Raw genomic sequence first — 14328 nt, 5'->3', positions numbered from 1 at the left:
TGACTGGTCACATAAAAGGAGAAAATTTTTCATTGTGAAGATCATGACCCACCCATGCAACCATAACCTATAAATTTGAACTTCACTCAAATTCACTGAGATGCGATCCCAAATTTGTCTCGCAGCAATTCCTGACACGACTTGGAGAATTTCAAAAGTTAAAAGTGTAATTACATTTGGTGGTTGTAGTAGGGATGATGATGTGGTGGTGGTTGTAGTAGCTGTGGTAGGAATGATGATGTAGTGGTAGTTGTAGTAGTAGTAGTGGTGGTAGGGATGATGTGGTAGTGGTGGTGGGGATAATGATGTGGTGGTGATTGTAGTAGTAGTAGTAGTAGTAGTAGTAGTAGTAGTAGTAGTAGTAGTAGTAGTAGTAGTAGTAGTAGTAGTAGTAGTAGTAGTAGTAGTAGTAGTAGTAGTAGTAGTAGTAGTAGTAGTAGTAGTAGTAGTAGTAGTAGTAGTAGTAGTAGTAGTAGTAGTAGTAGTAGTAGTAGTAGTAGTAGTAGTAGTAGTGGTCTTAGAGATGATGATGTGATGGTGGTTGTAGTAGTAGTGGTGGTAGGGATGATGATGTGGTGGTGGTTGTAGTAGTGGTGGTCTTTTAGAGATAATTATGTGGTAGTGGTTGTAATAGTTGTGGTAGGAATGATGATGTGGTGGTAATTGTAGTAGTTCTGGTGGTAGGGATGATGTGGTGTTATTTGCAGTAGTTGTGTTGGTAGGGATGATGATGTGGTGGTGGTTGTAATAGTAGTGGTGGTAGAGATGATGTAGTGGTTTTGGTGAGTGTTTTTCATTCAGTGATAATAATAGCAATTTGTCAAAAAGGAGGAAAATGTCTCCGTCTATCGGTCAAACGCAAGCAAAGTGTAAAAATAACAGGAACATAGTTTTGTATTGGTATTATGTAATATATTACTATTACTATTACTAGTATAAATCCATTCTTATCATTAAACATAAATTTACTTTTGTAAACATTTAATGAATTGTCCTTTCCACATGTTAAAGGCCTACAATGTTATTCAAATAAAAGGCCAGAAAGTGTAGTTTTGTTTTGATTTTTACTTTATAAAGCAGGCTACAATATCTTTTATTTTTTACCGAAACCTAGTGGTTATTCAGCTTATAAATACAACCCAGGTTCTCACAAAAGCCATAGTCAAAAGGTAAAAAGACAGAAGAATAAACTAAGCCAATCCCCATTGCTTTATTCTAGGCTAATGTATTATCTCTGTATGACCAGATGATTTAATGGATGGTTGCGAAAGAGAATTGATCTTAGGAATTCTTTATCAAAAAAAAAAAAATAAGAAGAAAAGAGAAATGGAAAGAAAGGCAAGGGGAAAGAGGAATAGAGAGAGAGAGAGAGAGAGAGAGAGAGAGAGAGAGAGAGAGAGAGAGAGAGAGAGAGAGAGAGAGAGAGAGAGAGAGAGAGAGAGAGATTTGTCCCTCCCCTTCCCCTTCAACCAAACCATCAACTACTAGCTAATCAAAGAACACCACTGGTCGTCTGTGTCAATTGTGACATCTGGTGCCATTCAGTCTGGCCCGACGTCATAAAAACGGGACAGTCACTAAATTTCACGAGACTATTGCACAGGTGTCAAATATGACATAAGACATAATGGTGATTTTGTGGTTTTGAGGGAAATGTTTGACACGGCAAATTCAGTGATGGGGATGGGCGGAGATAAACTACCGCGATTTTTTTCTTCTTCTTTAAAAAAAAAAATTCTTTTTTTGAATAGTGACGACGGACAAAAACCGGAGGTTCCGGATTAAAACCGGCTGGTGGTAAAAAAAAACGGATTTCCGGCTAAAACCAGAAAAGTGGCATCCCTCTTTAAGGGTTTGACCAACCCAAGAAGAATTCCCTGCCTTAACTCTTTCAGCACCATTGCAGCCGGTCTTGAAAGGCAAAATTAATGATGTAATCCAAATCCTACTTTCTACAAAACTATTATAAATTGAACCAATGGTATCATTTCCTTCATCAGAACATTCAATTGACCCTAGGAGGGTATTTTAATTAAGCTTTTGCACCGAATTCAAATGTTGCTTTGTCTTAGCTTGTCATTCTCATGCTGCCTCAATCAGATGTCAGCCATTTTGTGACGGAAATGCGAATATAACCTCAGCGCTCAAAGAGTTAAGTCCAGTCTGGAAATGACAATGAATCAACCAACCCAAGAAGGCTGATGTGTCCCTGTCTTAAGTCCAGTCTGGAAATGACAATGAATCAACCAACCCAAGAGGGCTGATGTGTCCCTGCCTTAAGTCCAGTCTGGAAATGACAATGGATCAACCAACCCAAGAGGGCTGATGTGTCCCTGCCTTAAGTCCAGTCTGGAAATGACAATGGATCAACCAACCCAAGAGGGCTGATGTGTCCCTGCCTTAAGTCCAGAGACCTACAAACCACAGTGACAGAGAAATGGTACATGTGGTGAAGGTTAAATTGATAGTGATTGTACTGATGGTGATGAAGCGCTGGCCTAAGGTTGTTTTTGATGGCAAAGGGAGATTAGACCTTGGACATTCCTATCAGTGATTTTGTTCCATTGAAAGTTGCTGAGATAAAATTTACTCACCTTTACAATGCCGATGCAACACATCAAGAGCAGCAATGAGAAATTCATGAGCATCCTGTTGTTCGTAGCCAGCCAGATGTCGGGCATTGGTCCAGACCAGGTGAAGCAATTTGTATGGGATGTAAGGAGTTCTGGAGCCTGAGTAAAACTGAAATAAGATGTAAAACAATAGAATACAATAAGACAAACGACACCAATCACAGTTGACTGCCAGACTAATCCTAACCATTACTATAGAGACAACAGTGAACGGTGACTGGAATGCCACAGGAAGTACACTGAAGACAAATATTCATGAACACAGAGTAGGTAACAGCTATGTGCTATAATATTCATGATCACAGAGTAGGTAACAGCTATGTGCTATAATATTCATGAACACAGAGTAGGTAACAGCTATGTGCTATAATATTCATGAACACAGAGTAGGTAACAGCTATGTGCTATAATATTCATGAACACAGAGTAGGTAACAGCTATGTGCTATAATATTCATGATCACAGAGTAGGTAACAGCTATGTGCTATAATATTCATGAACACAGAGTAGGTAACAGCTATGTGCTATAATATTCAATTTGGGATCCAACAATTGAAACGTGGTGACTTGAACTATAACCACTGCTGCTAATAATTACCTATTCCACACAAAAACAACTGAAAATGAATAAAACGAACTGTAGAGAAACAAATGCAAAACAAAAATGATACGACATAAAAAGAGCTTAACCGAAGCAGATAAATCCATGGTGTGACCTCTCACCTCCTGATAGAGTCTGGCCATCTCACACACCAGACACTGATCCGACTCTTCTGTCTTGACACAGGTGTGTTTGTCGGCCATGAAGTAATCCCTCAGGATGGGAGTGTGGGCCAGGGATTGGAGGATACAGTTCATAAAGCATGTATTGCCTAAATTGATCAAGCCACGCAAACCTGGTGGAACAGAAAATAAATATCACTTGATCCACGGTCACTTTGATGTCTGTTTTGGTTTAATACATCATGTCCATAATAAATAAATATCACTTGATCCACGGTCACATTGATGTCTGTTTTGGTTTAATACATCATGTCCATAATAAATAAATATCACTTGATCAACGGTCACATTGATGTCTGTTTTGGTTTAATACATCATGTCCATAATCTATATATATAAACACATTAGTGAAAGGATCGGAAAGTGATTTACATGTTAACAATGCATCATACTTGTATGCCTACAGCAGACCTGCCAAATTGAAAACTTCAAAGTTAGACATTTTAATGTCAATTTTTAGTAATTTGACAAGGACATTAATAATGTCTGAAATTGTGTACAAACAACCACAATTTGACATTGATGATCTCTTCAACGTTACATCGTCATGCTTATGTGCTGAAGAAATGTTTTACTATTGTTATTATCATCACCATCATTATTATTATTATGATTATTATAGTAGTCGTAGTTATTCTTCTTCTTATCATTATTATTGTTATTATTATTATTGTTATTATTATTATTATTATTGTTATTATTATTATTATTATTGTTATTATTATTATTCTTATTGTTATCACTATTATTATTGTTATTATTATTGTTATTATTATTATTACTATTATATTATTATTATTATTATTATTATTATTATTAACTATTATTATTATTATTATTATTATTATTATTATTATTATATTATTATTATTATTATTATTATTATTATTATTACTATTATTATTATTATTTAGAATTAGAATTAAAAATTCGTAAATTTCCATATAATTTCGTATTTTCATAATTGGCTATATATGTCTAAAATTAGTGAAATTACGAAAAATTCATGATATTCTATGAGGTATGCTACAGGATGAAGGAAATATGGGGAGAGATAAAAATGCTGGATATTCCGTTTATTGACATATATCCAGTTTAAAGATTTTAATTATCTAGTGTTAAAAATCAAGGACTGGGTTCAACGAGAATTTATATTTAAAGAGGAAATCTAACTAGAATCGAACATGAACAAATCTACAAGTTCCGTCATCATTGCCTTTTTCACCCTGGGTCAGGGTATAGGCCACAGACAAACAGTTTCCATCCCTCTCTACCCTGAGCTAACTTTTTTTTTTTATCTTGTTCCATGTCTTATCACTTCTCTTTATATCAGCTTCTTTAATTCTTCTCCATGTTCCTCGTGGCCTTCTCCTTGATCTTCTGCCCTGAGGGTTCCAGTCCAATACCTTCTATGTTATAGTGGAGTCATTCTTTCTAAGGATGTGTCCAATCCACCTCCATCGTCTTCTTCCTGTTTCCTCTCCCACTTGTTTCTGCTGTGTTCTTTTCCATACTTCTTCATGTTTAATTCTATCCACCTATCCATCCATCCAGACCAGGCCATATACATGTGCAATCTGCCGGGGGTAAGTTATTTTTATAGCCTTTGATTTCTTTTACAACGATTTCAATATTTTTCAAGTTTTTTCACAACTTTTATGTCAATATTATTGAAACACAAGCAACAGGTAATAGGAAGAGAGAAACTTGACTTTACACAAATCCTCACTTACCTATATGAGAGGTTTTAGTAACTCTCCTTCTTTTTGGATTGCATCGTAACAATATCATTTCTTCTTCACTGGGTTCCCAAGGGAAAAATCCACGTTTCAGGCCTGAATATTGAAAAAAAAAAAAAATTTTAAGTTCTTACACGACACCAAAAAAGTTGTTCAAAATGGTTGTGACTCATTAAAGCCCTGCTACAGCTCTTGTGGTGAAAACAGTTTGGTCTCCAGTTAGAATCAGACACATAATGGAGATATATTCTGATTGGACAGACGTTCAGACTCACTCACTCTATAGCACAGAAATATGAAAACTTGGCATATGAAGTTGGATGGGGTGGTTATAAAATTACAGTTGTTTTGTTTGGATAAGAGTGGACACATAAATTACAAGAAAACACTTGAAAAACTAATAAAATGGGGAAAAAAATGCTTGTAACACTTGTAATAATGCTTGTAACACTTGGAATAATGCTTGTAACACTTTTGCATACAGATATATGTCCAAACACAGAACAAGAGAAGATTTGAGTTGCAAAATGACCCCTAATTAGGAGTTGCTGTAATTTTACATTGTCAATGAGAGAATGTGACTAGCAAAAGACAGTCAGACAAATGACACCGTTTTAAAAAGCCATAGCGATCATCTCGTTGCTCCATTTCCTGATTGTATTGAGTCATTGAGCTTTATATAGTGCAATATCCACTAAACATGTTCAAAGCGCTTTACAATGAGTCCCTGACCAACAGCAACATTTAACATAAAGAACGAGACATGATGCCTGATAGGTGATATTACAATTTTTTTTCCCCACTCAGACAATGCTGTTAACGACCAGGTACTCATTTTACACCTCAGTACGGTGAGAGAATGTGAATAAAGAGTCTGTTCCAAGGACTCAACCATTGCCAACCCAGGACCTTCCTATCCGAAAGTGGTGTCATACCACTAGACCACATAACCGCCGATTGTACCTGAAAACAAACTGTATTAGTGTCGGTCGGTTTATGTGGGATGATGAATTTGGATGTGTGATTGGTGTTACTGCATTGTGAAATAAGGGGATAAAGTTGATGGGGATCCATTTGCCTTTAACTTTAAGACAGGCCAGCAAAGCTAATTGGTCTGAAAGAGATGCTAATTTAAATGAAGTACCCACAACACCACAAGATGCCAGCAGTCAATTCGTATTATCATCGAAATACCGGCTCTGACAGCATTTGCTGTCTAAGGTACACCCAGGATTGTAGCCATTGTGTTAGTCATCTGGAACATTCTGACTTAAGCATTTAAACAACCAAAAGTCCTAATCAGACAGAAGCACAGGATCTATAAAATATAAATAATTAAAAACAGCACATCACAGATGGTTAATCTGCAAGAGAGACAAAATAACCCCAAAATGTACACACATAATTTCAGTGCATTTCCAGGATAGAATTGGAATCCAATGATTGGGGGATAGAAGAGATAAGAAGAGTCCACAAGGATTGTTTTGTTTGTTTTGATTTTAAGGGTTTTACGGCTCTTGTCGTAGGTCATGTCAGCGCCAGTAAAAAGGAAGAAAACTTGGATAGTAAAAACAATCTAGATGTACAATTAAAAGGACTTGAGGAAAAATTAAGACATAGGGGAAATGGTTCAAATAGGGAACAGATGTAGATTCCAAGAGCACACTATCAGTGGTTTGAGGTCACCTAAAAAGTCTCACCCAGACACTAGCATAAGATCCCACTAAGAGGATGACACTCAAATGTTTACAAACCATATATTTAAATAAAAAATAACAAGAGATGATTTACAAGGGAAAAAAAATATCATCTCCCAAAACTATAACAACAAATTTGACTACCAAAACGATAACAATAAATTTGACTGTTTCCCTCTCAACAAGGACTCCAGCCAGGGTCAGGACAAAACTAAGTAATCTCATTCCAAGACAAAGACAGAATACAGAAAGCAATTGGAAAACAGATGATACAGGGGGCAGAAGAGACAGCAAGTACCTCCCCACCCACAGGTCTAACATCCATCAAGCACAGACACAGATGGTTGAATTGAATATACAATGGCATGAGACTTAGAAATGGATGGATCATCGTCTTACCAAAAGAGACAGCTGTCTGTTGATTGTGACATTCTGCAATCTTGTCAAACTCAGAGTCGTAGACATAATCTCCACATTGATAACAAAACACATTGCCATAGGAAACATCGAGAGCTGGAAGACAAAAATACACAAGTGTAGAAATAATCAAGGATTGATCATTTATAATAACAAAACAATGAATACAATATTTACCAGTTTTTGTAGCATAAAGCAGACAATAACAATTGCTGGCTACCCACTGGATAGGAAACAGCCATTGAAAAGCAGGTATGAAACCATTTGCTAAATCCGCATCTTTAACTTTGATAACTTAACAACAAAACAAGGGAAAGAGTCAAAATGCCGATAGGTGATTATAAACTAAAATATCAGCACCCCAGAACTTTTACCCATGAACTACATATGTGGTGATGCCTAAACAAATATACCCTTTATAGTAATTTTGGGTCGCCTTTCTTCATACCATCACCAGCATTATTGAAAACCTACCAATGTTGTGATCCTTTTCCTTACAATGTTTGTGAATGTGGCGTCTGTCATAACATCCGAAAAAGATACATGACAAACATGCATGCAATCGTGGTCGTACTTCCTTGCAACTCAAACACTTGCACAGCAAAGCCTGGAGATTAGAAATATTAAGTTTGAATCCCGGTCAGGCAAATGCATAAAAAGTATTAATTCTAAAAAAAGCTTTTGGCAGTGCTATTGCGTAGCAATGACTATGAAAATTTTTGTTTTCTATTTTTGCAGGAAACACTACTCTTAAATCAAAGCCCTATCTCCACTGAGTAAAAATCTTTTTGAATTTTGAAAATCCATTCATAAATTTAAAAAGTTATCCAGTTTCAAAGGTGTCATTTATTTGGATGACTCACAAAGAGAAAAGAATATGGAAAATATGGGACGCTTTTTCTGTGTTTTATTCTGGTTTGTGGCTGTATCTCGCTAAATACATGGAATTAGAGATTGAAACTTGGTAATTTTATGGCAAAATTATCAGAAAATATGATGAAGACACCAGAAGAATTCTAACTTGTATAGTTTTAGAGCTGTATGGCTATGGTCAACCATAATTTTGTTTTAAAATATACATATTGATCATTTGGAATTTTTCCGAAGTGTAATTTTGTGTCTACAACTACAACCCATACAAATGATACAAAAAATGCCTGCTGAATTATTATCAGTCAAAAAAGACCTGTGAGACCATGGCTTCTGTTATTTCTGATATTTATTTTTATTATTATTATTAGAGAGAGAGAGAGAGAGAGAGAGAGAGAGAGAGAGAGAGAGAGAGAGAGAGAGAGAGAGAGAGAGAGAGAGAGAGAGAGAGAGAGAGAATCTGATAATCTACTGTCCCTATGACATAACAATGAAACAATACCTTAAAAGCGTGCGAGGATTTTGTCCTCAGACGTCGCGAATGATTTGCCAGCTGCCATGTGTGTGACCAAATCTAGAATTTTGTTTGTTATTAAATTTTCCATTTTTGTCGGTGACATTTATCCTAGTCTTTTTAATTTTCTGTTTGTTAAAGTTTAATTCGTATTAAGGGGGCCAGACTTAGTGGTGAAAACCATATGATTTTCTATTTAGCCACTTTTGAAGTCGAATTTGGTCGGGTGAAAGTCTGCCCTGCTAACATTATTTTCGTGTCACGCAAAATGGCCGTCTCCATATTTTCACTCATTGAAATGCAAATTGGGTTGATGTTTTGTGAGAATACGGCAAAAGTACTTATCATAATCCAATGAAATTTGAAATATAAATAGAAGAAATGTGAATATATAACCTTATTAGCGGCAAAATCTCTCCTCGTGGAAGTTTTAGAAATATTTTACTGCAAAGAGTAAAAATCTATTTTTAACGGTCTTCTAGTAATCGCACAAGTTTTGCCGTATTAAATAATCTAAAATGACCTCTTTTCTAATTGTGTGCCAACTTTCAGTCATATTCATCGATAAACAGGGTCGTAATTAATTTTTAAAATAGCATACACCTAATCGCCGTGTCCCATATTTTGCCTTGAATTCGCATCATTTCGACACCCAAATCAAGGTCCAAGGATTTCAGTAAGATAGTCATTGCTATATTGCAGTTTTTCACATGAGGCAAATTTAACCCTGGGGATCAGTCCTTCAAAAAGGCTGTCATTATTCCCAGACACCTGTCTGGGGATAACAAAAATTCTTTATTCCCAGACAGATATTTGAAACTCCGCTCTTTTAAACAATTATCCACATTCCAGAATATGGAATGTTTCCAAATGCACATAGAAATACGGAAAGTTAATAAAATATCTATAAAAACATTAAAAAATTAACCAACATTAAATCAGTTGTCATGGCTGAATGGTTTAGTCGTCTGCCCTGGAAGTTTTACGAGAATCGACGTTGTGGATTCAAATCCTGGTTCCACCACTTTTTCTTTTCTTTTTTTTTTTTTTTTTAAATTCCATCTTCTTTTCACAGAACGTTGCAAGAGATAAATGTCCCATCCATCCTCCCCCCCCCCTCTTTTTTTTTTTTTAAACTCTCTCTCTCTATCTCTTGGTTCCTTTCTAGTTTCTAGCAAATTGTCATATTCGCCCCCACTCCGATCTCAAAACGTGTCTAAAAAGAATAAATAATTAAAAAGCAAACAAACAGAAATATTCAGAGAGCGACCAAATGGTCAGATAGAGGAGAAAAAAACAAACAATAATTTTTTAAAAAATAAAAACAATTTTAAGAAATTCGTGCTCAGAAACGGAACAAAAGGCCAAACAAAAAGGTGAGAAGAATAGACTCGCACAAAAAAAAAAAGAGATGGGGGGAGGATGGATGGGACATTTATCCCTTGCAACTTTCTGTAAAAAAAAGACGGAATGTAAAAAAAATAATTAATAAATAAAGTGGCGGAACCAGGATTCGAACCCACAACGACGATTCTGGTAAAACCTCCAGGGCAGACGACTAAACCATTCTGCCATGACACCCACTTCGAAGTCGACGCATATTGTCTTATGTAGTAACAACTGATTTAATGTTGGTTAATGTTATGTTATTATAGATATTTTATTAACTTTCCTTATTTCTATGTGCATTTGGAAACATTCCATATTCTGGAATGTGGATAATTGTTTAAAAGAGTGGAATTTCAAATGTGTCTGGGAATAACGATTTTTAAAAATGTTGATTTAGAAAAATCACGAGTCTTCTACTTCAATTCCAAATGGATTTATTTATGACCAAAACGAATATTCTATCAAAATATTGAAGTGAAAATAATCTGACACAAATGAAAGCTGTGAAAACTGGCTCTCTTCTTTTTAAAATTTAAAGACATTGGAAAACTCTTAACCCTTGAAAATTTGGATTTAGATTATAAAAATAGAATTTATTTATAAAGAAATATATGTGATTCACACTGTGAACCATGCATATAAAAGCTGAGTTAAGTCTTGGGATTTATTTCAAATTGCACTTTTATATGATCGAGATCAATAGGGTTGTATTGTATTAAATTAGCTCACTCAATGTGAGAGCGAAACCCTCGGTCGGAACCAGGTATCTAACAATTTACATCATTCACAATAATACATTTTGCCATTGCGGATTGCATTGTCCGTCCTTACCTTTCGCGCTTTTTCTCAGATGTTAAATAGTAACAATTCCATAACTATGTATCAAACATACCCCCATAAGTATTCCCCTCTCCCAAAAACCTTAAGGGGAAAAGGGAATACATTTTTTTCACTCTTTACCTTTTGTTTACCAGACTTATTTGTTGAGCAAGACACAAAATGTGAATAAATCACAGTGAATGGCTGAGTTCCATAAGCTGCTTTGTAGGCTTTCAAGTGCTGACAGCCATCAAAACTCATTTTTAGCCGTCATATATTGCGATTCTTTGCCTAGCATCGCCTTCAACCGCTTCAAACAAAAACAATTGTGCTGCAATTTGGTCTTAAATCATTGTCAATGCCTCAATCCTCAGCTGTCATTATTCCCAGACGCCTGTCTGGGGATAATAAAAATTCGTTATCCCCAGACAGGTGTCTGGGGATAACCAATTTTTGTTATCCCCAGACACCTGTCTGGGGATACTATCCCCAGACGCATGTAGCAAGTGGGCAGAAAGATTTTATGCAAAATGCCAAACTAGGCGTGAAAAATACCAAATATTCTGGAAAAAATACTAGTGGTTGTGTCCCAAAACAGTTAATATATCAAGTGATATTTAACACAAGATGAAAGTAAATAGTGATCAAATGTCAAATCCAGCTCTTTTAAAAAAAAATATTTTAAAGCAAATGGATCAATGAAATTTCTTTTGTTACTTTGATCTGAAAACGTCAAACTGGCAATTCGACTTTTTATTTTCAACCAGGAAGAAAGTTGTTAATCATCAAATCTGTTCATAGTCCACCAACCATTTAAATTTTCATTACCTACCTACCTGTTAACTTTATTGACCATCTCTTGTTTCTATAATTTGCTCATTCTGGCCACAATTTTGGGGACGACCGGGAATAATTTTTATGTCGCGGACGAATTCCTAGGCCATGGTGTTGTTCGCCCCAAAGCCCAAAACCCACACTAGGGGAGGGCATCCGGGTCACCAAAAGGTCAACGATGCTTTAGGTTTTGAGAAGTCAGGTCATCGACGACTGAGAAGGTACCGACCTCGACTTAGTTCTCGATGCTTTTCTCGTCTCGAGAATCTCGGTCGTCGATGCTTCTCGTATTGAGTCCCGAGTCCCGAGTCTCGAGACTATACTGCGCGAGCGACGCACGCGTTACTAACAATGTGTACTATCTGCATTGTTCACCCCTCTCTCGTCGGCGATGATTTCAGCGAAGCTCGAGACTTTTTTGCGTCTCGATGCTTTTTTGAGTCTCGAGACTCAAAAAAGTCTCGAGCATCGCTCTAGTCATCGGTGCTTTCATTCAATACCTAGTCATTGGTATTGGGTATTGACGTTATATCATATTTTAAACAGCTAACAAAACACAAACGTCGTAAATAGATCAAAATGGTTATAGGTATCAATGTTTTATTATTATACAAAGTGAATTTATTTAATGTATTTTAAGTTTTAATACAAAAAAGCCATCCAAAGCTCAGTTGAAGTGCTACTTCTCGGGAATTCCCGACTTTTCCTTGGTCATCGAGTTCGGGAAGTTTTGAGTGTTGGTGGCCGATGACTTGAGGTATCATCGAGACTTCCGCTCGACACTAACCCACACCTGTTATTTTCCTGTCTGCTTCGCACAAGACAATACAATTTAGTATCACACGTCCACAAAACTAGATCCAACAACATACTTTTATTCGAATCAGAGATAAAAATAACTACCAAAACAAGGAAGCAAAAATGGTGGAAATATGTTTAGCTCATATATGAATTTAAAACATTCCGATAGCGGTGTGGATAGGCAGCTCAGTGGGTTAGGCCACCTTTCATTTTACTCCTTTTAGCTGCACAGATTCGACCCAGTTGCGACCGCCCCCCCCCCCGGACACACACACATTTTTTTTTTTTTTACTTTTTCTTTCTTTCTTCCCAATTGGTTTTCATTGTTTTCACTTTTGTTCCGAGTTCCGAGCAAGAGTTTTTTTTTAATCAGTTGAATTTTTTATTTCTCCGATAATATTATTTCATTATAATTTAATTTGCTCTAGATCTATTATTGTTTTTTTTTTTTGTTTTGGTCAAATGATAATAATTATAATAATAATAATAATAATAATAATAATAATAATAATAATAATAATAATAATTGTAATATTTGTTATTATTATTACTATTACCATCATAATCATTATTATATTATTATCAATAATAATATTATTTTTATTATTAATACTCTTATTATCATACTATTACTATTATTATTATTATTATTATTATTATTATTATTATTATTATTATTATTATTATTATTATTATTATTATTATTATTATTATTATTATTATTATTATTGTTAACACTATTCCCTGCTCCGAGGGAAATCTCTCTTTTTCTTTTTTTTTTTTTTATATTTTGACCTAAACCTTAGAGTTTGTTTTTTTTTTGCTAAACCTTTATGTAAATGTTCCGTTTCTGAGCATGAATTTCTTAAATTGTTTTTATTTTTTAAAACAATTATTGTTTTTATTTTTAAAACAATTATTGTTTTTTTTTTCTCCTCTATCTGACCATTTGGTCGCTCTCTGAATATTTCTGTTTGTTTGCTTTTTAATTATTTATTCTTTTTAGACACTATTTGAGATCGGAGTGGGGACGAATATATTTGCTAGAAACTAGAAAAAAACAAGAGAGAGAGAGAGAGAGAGAGAGAGAGAGAGAGAGAGAGAGAGAGAGAGAGAGAGAGAGAGAGAGAGGACGGAATTTTTTTAAAAAAAAAAATACGTTACCAGGATTCGAACCCACAACGTCGATTATGGTCAAACTTCCAGGCAGACGACTAAACCATTCGGCCATGACACCCACTTCGAAGTCGACGCATATTGTGTATATGTAGTAACAACTGATTTTAATGTTGATAATTTTATGTTTTTATAGATATTTTATTAACTTTCCTTATTTCTATGTGCATCTGGAAACATTCCATGTTCTGGAATGTGGATAATTGTTTAAAAGAGCGGCGTTTCAAATATGCGTCTGGGGATAGTAAAAATTTGTTATCCCCAGACAGGTGTCTGGGGATAACAAATTTTTATTATCCCCAGACAGGTGTCTGGGGATAATCACAGCCTCAATCCTCAGTGTGCAACTTTTTCTTTCTTCACTGTCGCCGTGATGCAAGGGGAAAACGACGATCGGACAAGTCGACTTCTGATGATAGAAGGATCGATTCTTAGATTGCACGAAGATGATTAACAAATTGTTTGAAAGAATAAACAAAACTATGTAAAAAGATGATGGAATATTTGCAAGGAAACAAATAAACCTTCTCAATGACACCAATTGCTGACAAACCGTTTTAATTGATACATTTTGAAGAATTCCAAGAAAACAATCGACAGATAACCATGTTCAATGAATTGAACAGCGATACCCATTGAACTTTTCAACTTTTGCG

At 35.4% G+C, this 14328-nt stretch overlaps 1 protein-coding gene across 3 annotated transcripts in view; it reads right to left on the bottom strand.

The window, feature by feature from the left end:
• The window catches only part of LOC144972216 (ubiquitin carboxyl-terminal hydrolase 22-like), a 35909-nt gene extending 21603 nt beyond the window's left edge, over window positions 1-14306 (bottom strand). Inside the window, exons 1-7 of one of the 3 annotated variants that reach the window (XM_078913242.1) lie at window positions 13998-14306; window positions 11003-11223; window positions 7744-7876; window positions 7252-7365; window positions 5150-5251; window positions 3357-3529; window positions 2595-2742 (exon numbers count right to left, since the gene is read on the bottom strand). In XM_078913242.1, coding sequence (XP_078769368.1) covers window positions 2595-2742; window positions 3357-3529; window positions 5150-5251; window positions 7252-7365; window positions 7744-7876; window positions 11003-11122 — 790 coding nt within the window. In that variant the 5' untranslated portion in view covers window positions 11123-11223; window positions 13998-14306. Of the gene's footprint in view, window positions 1-2594; window positions 2743-3356; window positions 3530-5149; window positions 5252-7251; window positions 7366-7743; window positions 7877-11002; window positions 12139-13997 lie in introns of those variants that run through there. The other 2 variants (XM_078913241.1, XM_078913240.1) reach the window with 2 other exon arrangements.
• Between the last annotated feature and the right edge of the window lie 22 nt (window positions 14307-14328).

The sequence above is a fragment of the Berghia stephanieae genome, chromosome 5, assembly GCF_034508935.2.
Source record: "Berghia stephanieae isolate SIO BIC M18660-M18661 chromosome 5, UCSD_Bste_1.3, whole genome shotgun sequence".
In the NCBI taxonomy this organism is placed as follows: Eukaryota; Metazoa; Mollusca; class Gastropoda; order Nudibranchia; family Aeolidiidae; genus Berghia; species Berghia stephanieae.
The sequence above is the reverse complement of the archived record's forward strand: the minus strand, read 5'-3'. Positions and strand labels throughout refer to the sequence as shown.